The sequence below is a fragment of the Nicotiana tomentosiformis genome, chromosome 8, assembly GCF_000390325.3.
Source record: "Nicotiana tomentosiformis chromosome 8, ASM39032v3, whole genome shotgun sequence".
Lineage (NCBI taxonomy): Eukaryota > Viridiplantae > Streptophyta > Magnoliopsida > Solanales > Solanaceae > Nicotiana > Nicotiana tomentosiformis.
This window is the reverse complement of record NC_090819.1, coordinates 22,987,282-22,997,478: the sequence shown is the minus strand read 5'-3', so window position 1 is coordinate 22,997,478 and position 10,197 is coordinate 22,987,282. Positions and strand designations below refer to the sequence as shown.

Genomic DNA, 10,197 nt, shown 5'->3' with positions numbered 1-10,197 from the left:
GTACGGGCACTCTAAGACCCATGGATATCTGAAGCACCGCACGAAGACTGAAAACTAAACTAGCTGGCCCACAAAACCTCTACCATGGCGTACTCTGCCTCCAAAATAGGGACTAGTATATCCTCCCAGTCCACGAGACCTCTTAGCCGCTATGTCCTCTCTCTCCTTACCCCATATGTCCTCTTTCTCCTGGTCCTGCATGCCCTTTAATTGGTGAGCGATATTTACCACCTTCTGAAATGGAACATCCGTCTCCAACTCTCAAGCCATGCTGAACCAGATATCATAATTAAGCCCCTCAATGAACCTGCACACTGGCTCTCTAATTGTAGAAACCAAAGCGGGTACATGTCTAGACAAATCACTAAATCTAACGGCATACTCTGACACTGACATAGTACCCTTGCGCAGCTGCTCAAACTCAATGCACCATGCATCCCGAAGGGTACGGGGAGTAAACTCTCTAAAAAATATCTCTAAAAACTGAGTCCATGGAAGTGAAGCTGTAGCGGCCTGGCTACCCAACTCGTACGCTCTCCACCACATATATGCTGCTCCCTTAAGCTGGAACATAGTAAAAGCAACCCCAGTCATGTCCACAATACCCATAGTACGGAGAATACGGTGGCACTCCTTTAAAAAACCATGGGCATCCTCTGAAGCCAAACCACTGAAAGTAGGAAGGTGATACTTCTTGAACCTCGCAAGTCTAAGCTATTCCTCCTCAGATGTTGCTGCCCTAACCACGGGCTGCACCGAAATAACAGGTTGTGCTGGCATGACCCCTGGAACCTGACCAACGTGGACTCGCTGCTCTGAAGTATGGGCAGCAAGAGTCTGAGTTCCTCCCCCCGGTCTGTGAAGTAGCGGGCGTAACCGGAATCAACCCCGCCTGAGCCAATGTGCCAAACATGCTCAGGAATTGTGCTAAAGTCACCTGAAGTCCCGGATTAGCAAAAAACGCCTCAGGTGCCTATCCCCCAACCGGAGCTACTGGCGGCTCCTTAACTACTGCTCTGACAAGTGCTCTAGTTGTGGTGCATGCTCCTCCTCGACCTCTGCCTCTACCCCGGCCCTAGCAACACTGGCTCTGGGGGCAGTTGTCAGTAACTACAACTGGTTTCCTCACCATCTGTGAGAGAATATAATGACAAAGGCTCAAACTCCGAGATCAAAAACTCGCACAATAGGAAAAAAAGAAGTGAAGTCTTCCAAATAGTTTCGTAACTGCTCGAAGATAAGTACATACATCTCCATACCGATCCGCAAGACTCTACTAAACTCGCTTATGACTCGTAGCACCTATGAACCTAGAGCTCGATACCAACTTGTCATTACTCCAATTTTCCCTCCATAGGATATCGTGATGGCACCTAGTCGCTAAGATTAGGTAAGCCTAACACTTTCTGAATTAACTAGAAAAATTTAACCAGAAATAATTATTAAGCATAAAATTAAATTTTTCATAGTAAACCAAACATCCCGAGTGCAAAACAATATCCCAAAATCGGTAGTACAAGTCATAAGCATTAATGAGTTTTTCTAGGAAAAAACAATCCCTAAGTACAATTGTTTCGGAATAGAAATAAGCAGTACAAGTACAAAATAAGAAGGTGACTCTGGGGCCTGCGAATGCGACGATAGGTATACCTTGAGTCTCCATAGAAAATCCCGAACAACTAACTAGAATCAACCAACTCCAAAGTACCTAGATCTGCACAAAATATGTGCAGAAAGCATAGCATGAGTACACCACAGCGGTACCCAGTAACTATCAAGACTAACCTCGGTGAAGTAGTGACGAGGGACAGTCAAGACACCTACTAGAGTTAACAACCTATACAAGTATAAATGTGAACTAACGAGGTAACAATGTCAATATAAAGCTAATCATGGTAAGTAAGGCAAAACAATACTCACAATAGAACACTAGAAACATCAATGAGAAACATGTAACAAACAGGTGATAGTGTCGTAGAGTAAGCTGAACACAGTTTAAATCTGGTGAACTAGGTAAGGAAAACAAGTAACAACTCAATAAGAGCAACTACTTTCACACAAGATTTGTTTAAGAATTTCCCCAAGGTACTCCATCTCATAGTCATAATTCACGGGTCCCAGTTCATGAACCCTAATCACTTGGCATCTTGTGTCAACATTACATTTTATAATCGCACGGACGACTCACGTATTGCACGAACAACTCACATGCCAATACCAATAATACCCCATATCCGCACGGACAACTCACGTGCTAAGGGGGTGATAATTTCTCATATTTGCACGGACAACTCAGGTGCCAATAGAACAACTCCCACACATAAGGCAAGTAAACAAGAGTACATATAAATGGTCAATAACATTAGGATTCATTTTCTTAAACCGATATGGGTGATTACTATGTGTATGCTTGTACAAGCGTGCTATCACAACACAAGTCAGCAAGTAAGTGTGGAGACAACGAAGGGAACATAGGAAACAACACAACAAAACGTAAAATGTATAACTCACACAAGGTAAGCACACCACTACACAAATATCATCAATAACAATGCCCCAGGCTATCACAAATCATCCTCGACATAGCCAACCTTTACTCAAAACAATTTCAATACCACAACCACACATAGCCCTCGGCTTAACAACACTGAGTACAACACAACAACAATAATAATAACACAAGAGTACGACAAGTAAATCAACACAAGAACTACATAACACAAATAAACGGAAGAACGAGCTCACAATGAAAGACACACAGGTAATAATGGTTTCCACAATAATAGCTCAACAAAAGGGAGAGATAATGTGAAACATTGATTCCACATAAGTATAAGTCAACAATGAAGGGGATAACAAAAAGTTTAGTTAAGGTTATGCAATTATGGAAGAGGTAATAATAACTTCAATTAAGGTTAAGTAATTATAGAAAAGACACCAGTAACATCAATTAAGTTTAAGTAATTATGGAAAAGATAACATGGCAATAAAAGAGGCGACAACTCTAATTAAGGCACATAAGAGCTTATTGGAAACAAGGGTAGAACATGAATCGATCAACTCCAAATAAGACATGTAAGGGTGAATTTAGTAAATGAAGGATTTAACATGATAAGACAACTTCATTTTTAATAGACATAAGAAACTAAGAGCCAAAAACGGTCAAATTCCCACAAATAAGCCTGAGTACGTACTCGTCACCTCGCGTGCATAGCCTTCACATGACACAATTAGGACAAATGACTAAATTCTAAGGGGTAGTTCCTCCACACAAAGTTAGACAAGATACTTACCTCGGAGAAGCTAAATTGATACTCTAAAATAGCCTTCTCGAGTGAAAGAACCTCCGGACGGCTCGCATCTAGCAAAAATAAGTTAATATCATAAATAAAATCATAGGAAACAATTTTGGATAATAAAGTTTCGATCTTTAATTAATACTCAAAAGTTAACCCAAATACTCAACTCTGTGCCCGCACCTCGAAACCCGATAAAAATTATAAAATCCGAACCCCCATTCGATAATGAGTCCAACCATACAAGAATTACTCAAATCCGACCTCAAATCGCCCTTCAAATCTCCAAAGTTTAGTCTAAGAAGTTTTCATAAATGTTTCCCAAATTTTCAACTTACATCACTAATTAAATGATGAAAATAACAATGAATTCATGAAATATAATAAGATTCGGGTAAAGAACACTTACCCCAATAAATTTCTTTAAAAACCCACGAAATATCATCATTAACCGAGCTCCCTATGTCCAAAAATAAGTAATGAAATCGAACCCTCGAAGTTAAACCTTTTTGCCCAACACTTCCGCATTTGAGGACAAAGAAGCTCATCTGCGCTCTCGCACTTGCAAGAACATTCATGCATCTGCGACAACAGCTTATTAGACCAAGTGTAACGACCCGATCGGTCATTTTGAGCATTTACACTTTGCTCGGTGATTTGAAGGCATGAGTAGTCTCGTATGATGTATTACGACTTGTGTGTATTATCGGTTTCGATTTTCAGGTGATTCGAAATTAGTTTGGAAGAATGAATTCGATTGTTGAAGCTTTAAGTTAGAAGAGTTGACCAAGTTTGACTTTTGTGTGTTTGACCCCGGATCGGTTGAATGGTTGATTACGCCTTGGCTATGGTGTTTCCGGGTTGTAGTATATTGTGCTATTTACTTCTCCACGGTTATGGTCATGCACTTCGTGTACTTGATGTCGAATTGCGTGTAGTTATTGATTTTGAGCATTGTGGCTTGAGGTATTTCGTATGGACCGGTGTTTGGATGGATCATGCATTTCAGCAGGGCTATGTTGGGATATGATCCTTTGTTTTAGATTCGCATGTCATGGCCCTACTATGTGTGATAGGTTCATAGTATTGCTTTGTAGTGGTACTTGTTGACATGATGAGTGGTTCTGAGTTTCTGTGTGTTTCTTTAATTATCGACAGTGTACGAAGGTTTTGAACAAGGTTTTATTTGATATGAGGTTCATTACCTGTATTGGGTTTGATTTGAGCAACTACTATGATCGAGAATCATTGCTACGAGTATGCGAGTTGTATGGTATATCATGTGATTACGTCTTTGGTTATGGTTATGGATTGATATAGCTTGTTCAGACTTGAACAGTGTATGGATGCGAGATTCGAGTCTTGTAAGGGATTTCGGATGTTGGGAATTGAGTTCCAAGGTTTATGGGCTTAGGTCAAAATAATGATCTTCAGTTATGTTATGTGGTCTGGCTTACATGGATTGGGGTGACGTGGGATCACCCTCGGGTATACGCATGGCAAGGTTACATATTAATTTGACGGCTTGAGGACGACTCCTGGCATGTTCGAGGATGAACATATATTTTAAGTGGGGGAGGATGTAACGACCCGACAAATAGTTTTGAGCATTTACACTTTCCTCGGTGGTTTGATGGCATGAGTAGCCATGTATGATATATTACGACTTGAGTGTATCGTCGGTTTCGATTTTCGGGTGATTCAGAATTAGTTTGGAAGAATTAATTTTATTGTTGAAGCTTTAAGTTAGAAGAGTTGATCAAGTTTGAATTTTGTGTGTTTGACCCTGGATCGAAGTTTTTATGGGTTCGTCAGGTCTAGATGGTGAATTTGGACGTGGGCGTATGCCCGGATTCGCATTTTGATATTTCTAGAAGGTTTTGGCACATTTTAGCCAAAAAAAGAAAGTTGAAAGTTTGGAAAGTTGATAGGTTTAACCAGGAGTTGACTTTGTTGATATTGGGTTCGGATTTTGATTTCGGGAGTTGGTATAGCTCCGTTGTGTCATTTGGAACTTGCATGCAAAATTTGACATCATTTCAGGTTGATTTGATACGATTCGGCGCGAGTTGTAGAAGTTGAAAGTTCATAAGTTCATTGAGTTCGATTTGAGGTGTGATTCATAGTTTTGATGTTGTTTGATGTGATTTGAGATCTCAAGTAGATCCGTGTTATGTTATGGAACTTGTTGATATGTTTCGATGGGGGTCCCGAGGGCCTCGAGTGTGTTTCGAATGGGCTACGGGCAATTTTCTTCTATTTTTGGACTGCTGATTTCTGTCAACTGGTGTTCTTTATCGCGATTGCGATGCAGCAATCGTTTTCGTGTAGTGTTCCTTATACCGTGTTCGTGAGGCTTTGAGATTTTTTTTTCTTCGCGTTCGCATCAAGTAATGCGCGATCGTGTATAAGGAAGCAGGGTTTTACTCTCCGCGTTCGCGATCTTGGTTACGCATTCGCGAAGGTTGATGGAGATTTTGGTCCGCGCTCGCTACTCTGTCCATGCGTTCGCGATGGGTTATTTTGTTTTGGCAGCTTGTATTTTGTGCTTCGCGATTGCGAAGAGGAACATCTGGGCAGACCTATATTTACTCTATTTCGAGAACTTTTGATATTTTATCACTTTTTGAGTTAGAGAGCTCATATTTGGGCGATTTTAGAGGAGATTTTCACGTGTTGGATTGGGGTAAGTGTTCTTTATCCGGACTTGATTATATTTTGTGATTTCATCTTTGTTTTTAACATTAAATTAGTGATTTGAATGAGAGAAAATGAGAATTTTTGAAAAATCGTTCAAAAATGTAAAATGAGGATTTGAAGGTCGATTTGATGTCGAAATTTGATAATTTTGGTATGGTTGGACTCGTATCGGAATGAGTGTTCGGATCTTATGAATTTTATCGGGTTACGAGGTGTGGGCCTGGGGTTGACTTTTTAGGTTTTATCAAATATTGAAGCTTTATTTCCGAATTTATTTCCTATGGTTTTTATTCATGAGATGAAGCTATTTTGGCTAGATTTGAGCCGTTCGGAGGTTGTTTCACGTGAGAAGGTCATTTTAGAGTATCGGTCTAGCTTCTTTGAGGTAAGTATCTTGCCTAATTTTGTGTGGGGGAAACTACGCCTTAGGAATTGGGTTAATTGTGTTATTCTTGTTATGTGAGAGTCGTGTACGCAAGGTGACGAGTGAGTACACAACCGATATGAGGTATTTGGACGATTTAGATTGTCTAGTCTCTTTCCATGTCTTTAATTGAATTGACCCTATGTCTCTCATTGTTAATATACTCTTACATGCTTTATTTGATGTTGTTAGCACTTATTGTACCCCTTACTTGTCATTTTGCCCTTACATGCTTTAGTTGAAGTTATTGTCTTCCTTATTGTCTTGTTACCTTTTAATTGTTGAGTCCCTTCCATGACTCCGTGCCTATTTGCTACTTATCTTAACTTCCTTACTTGCACATCTTAGTTGTCACGTGCTTTACTTGTCCTATCAATTTTTGTAATATTTGTTGCATTCCTTTGATTATTACGTGGTTCCTTTATTGTTGTGTACTCATACCCTTTGATTATAGAAATTCCTGTAAATTGAGTTATTGGATTGTCGTTGTTAATTTAAATTACTTATGGATCGAGTTGCACGCTGCAACATTTGAAATAAGGGAGGATTGTGATATGATGATACGGTGGGATCGGGTTGCACGCTACAATGGATGGAATAAGGGAGGATTATGTGATATGGTAAAATAAGTGAGGATTTGATATTGATATGGTGGGATCGGGTTGCGCGCCGCAACAAATTTTATATGTTATTCTTGATATTGATATGGTGAAATAACGGGGATAGTGTTTGTACGGTGGAATCGGGTTACGCGGCGCAAAGGATTGTGTATGTTGTATTCATTGTTGTATTGTGTTAGCTTTCGGTATTTATCATATGAGATTCTGAGGGCTATTATTTTTGGATTTACTGATTTCGAGGATTGAGTTGTTTTCATTAATTTACTGTTTTGCCGTCATTTCCTGTTTTCCTTTCCTATTATTATTATTATTATGGTGAATTGATTTTCAAAATGAATGTACTACGCTGAGTCATTCTCTCATACCCTGGTGAGTTATCTATAACATAACAGTTTTAAAAAATAAATTATTAACATGATTACCTTATGTGACTCTTAAGTTAAAACTCGTCGTTTCATTTGGTACTTCACTATTCTTAATAGTTGTCATATTTCACTTTAATTGATTTTTCAACTTAAACTCCTTATCCTATCTGATGTTTTTACTTTACTTAAAAAGAATTGTTATTACGTTTTAATTTAATAAATTCTATATTAAATTTAGTAGCTTATCTGATGCTTTATTTAATTTGAAAATATTATTTTCTTCACCCAAATGATTTCTAAAATAAACTCATTTTCTCATTGAATTTTTACTTAGTTCAGAAACTGTAATTTTACTTTATTGTATATAAATAGAACCCTCGAATATTCTTTATTATCATTTGACACGGATACTATGTTCCTGATGGCACGTGGATTTTACCGTGCGAAAGTGATTTGGAAAAATATGGGCACAAGGTGCCATGTGTGTAAGGTTTGGAAGTTGTGACTTATGATTTGAGATTACGAGGAGTGGTATCTGGGAAAATTCTTGTTGAGATTCGTGCATTAAGAATAATTTGATTAATTGAGTTTTCATCGGTTTCCCTTACTTGAATTCATTCATATTTCATATGTACCCCGACTATCTTGCTGCTTAATTACTTGGTTGTTTCTCGTTGCCATTCGTGCTCCCATTATCTTTACCGTGATTGTAATTTTTTATCCTTCTGCTATTGGCCTTACATTGACGTTCTATTCATTGTTGGCTTTAAGTTATATCATGTACAGGTTTACATGTCTGGTAGGTGTCTTGACCTAGCCTCGTCACTACTCTACCGAGGTTAGGCTTGATACTTACTAGAAATCGCTACGGTGTACTCATGCTACGCTTCTGCATATTTTTGTGCAGATCCAGGTACTTATGATCGAGTTTGTTTGAGACATATGTCTATGCGGCTGGAGACTTCTCCGAAGTCACCTTCTATTGTATTGTATTTCTATTGTTTCCCATTACTCCGGGACAGTGATGTATTGTTATTTCTAGTGATACTTAGCAAAGCCTATGACTTGTACTACTGGTTTTGGGATATTGTATCATGTTGAGATTGTTGGCCTATTATAGAAACTTTTGTTTTATGTTTAGTAGTTATTTAGTTAAAAATCTATTTACATAATCTACTAGTGTTAGGCTTACTTAGCCTTAGGGACTATGTGCCATCATGACATCCTACAGAGGAAAACTGGGTTCGTGACACCAAGCTTCGCATCTGCGCAAGGAAGGTCGCACCTGCGACACCGTAGAAGCGAGACAAGAAATAAAAAAGCGGGCAGTCACCCTGAGCCACAAACTCGCATATGTGATGGGCACACCGCATATGCGGCCACGCACCTACGTTAGCCAACCCGCAGAAGCATAAATCCCGCCCAAGCCCAACATCGCAGAAGCGCCTCCGTCCGAACATACCAACTAGTTCTATAACATAATGCGGACCTGCTCGAGGCCTCAAATCACATCAAACAATATCAAAACTATGAATCACACCTCGAATCAAGCTTAATGAGCTTATGAATTTTTAACTTCTACAACTCGCGCCGAATCATATCAAATCAACCCAGAATCACATCAAATTTTGCATGCAAATTTCCAAATGATACAACGGAGCTATACAAACTCTCAAAATTGAAATCAAAACCCGATATCAATAAAGTCAACTCCCGGTCAAACCTTTCAAACCTTCAACATTCCAATTTCCACCGAAATATATCAAATTAATGTACGGGCCTCCAAATCTGAATTCAGACACATGCCGAAGTCCAAAATTACCATACAAAGCTATTAGAATTATCAAAATACCATTTCGGAGTCATCTACATAAAGGTCAAACTCCGGCCAACTCTTACCGCTTAAGCTTCTAAAGGAAGAATCGTTTTTCCAAATCAATCCTGAATCATCCGAAATCTGAACTTGACCACACACGCACGTCATAATTCATAATACGAAACTTCTCAAAACCTTAAGCCACCGAACGGGACGCCTCTCAAAACGATTGGTCGGGTCGTTACAACGTATTGTTAATTAGTCATTGATTATTATTAATTTAGATCTTCTAAGAATGGTTTCAGGAGCATTTCAAGTAGTTAACTGAGCAGGAATTGGTTGTTGATCAACCACAATATCATCAATAATATCTACACCCTGATGATAATTTTGATCGTGATCACCATCTTCATTATTATCTTAGGTTCCTTCATATGTACAATAGGTGCCTTAGTAGTAGAAATTGTATTGACATCAACTAAGCTCTTATTACCCTGAAAATATGTCTTATAATAAGTTTCTTATCAACTGGACAGTAAAAATGATACCCAAACTCATCTTGACTATAATCAATAAAGACGCACTGTGTAGTTTTGACATCCAACTTCGATCTCTCATCTTTAGGAAAATGCACACAAGCTTTACACCCAAAAAGTCTCAACTTATCATAAGAAAAATCTTTAGTAAGCCAAACTCTATTTGGGATATCACCATCCAAATAATAGTAGGAGACAAATTGATATCATAAACAACCGTTTTAAGTGCTTCCACCCAAAAAGAATTTAGAAGTTTAGCCTCTAAAAGCAAGCATCTAACTCTCTCAACCAGAGTTTTATTTATCGTCTTTGCCAAATTCAATTAAGGCATCTTGGATGGAGTTTTCTAATGTCGAATTCCTTGTGCTCTATAATAGTTATCAAAGGGACCATAATATTCATCATCATTATCAGTGCAAATATATTTTAATTATTTTTGG

At 38.6% G+C, this 10,197-nt stretch overlaps 1 protein-coding gene across 1 annotated transcript; it reads right to left on the bottom strand.

Moving 5' to 3' along the window:
* Positions 1-261: 261 nt before the first annotated feature.
* LOC138897182 (uncharacterized) lies at positions 262-609 on the bottom strand. Its single transcript, XM_070183142.1, has one exon. It carries the CDS (start codon positions 607-609, stop codon positions 262-264), a length of 348 nt encoding a protein of 115 aa, XP_070039243.1.
* Positions 610-10,197: the final 9,588 nt, after the last annotated feature.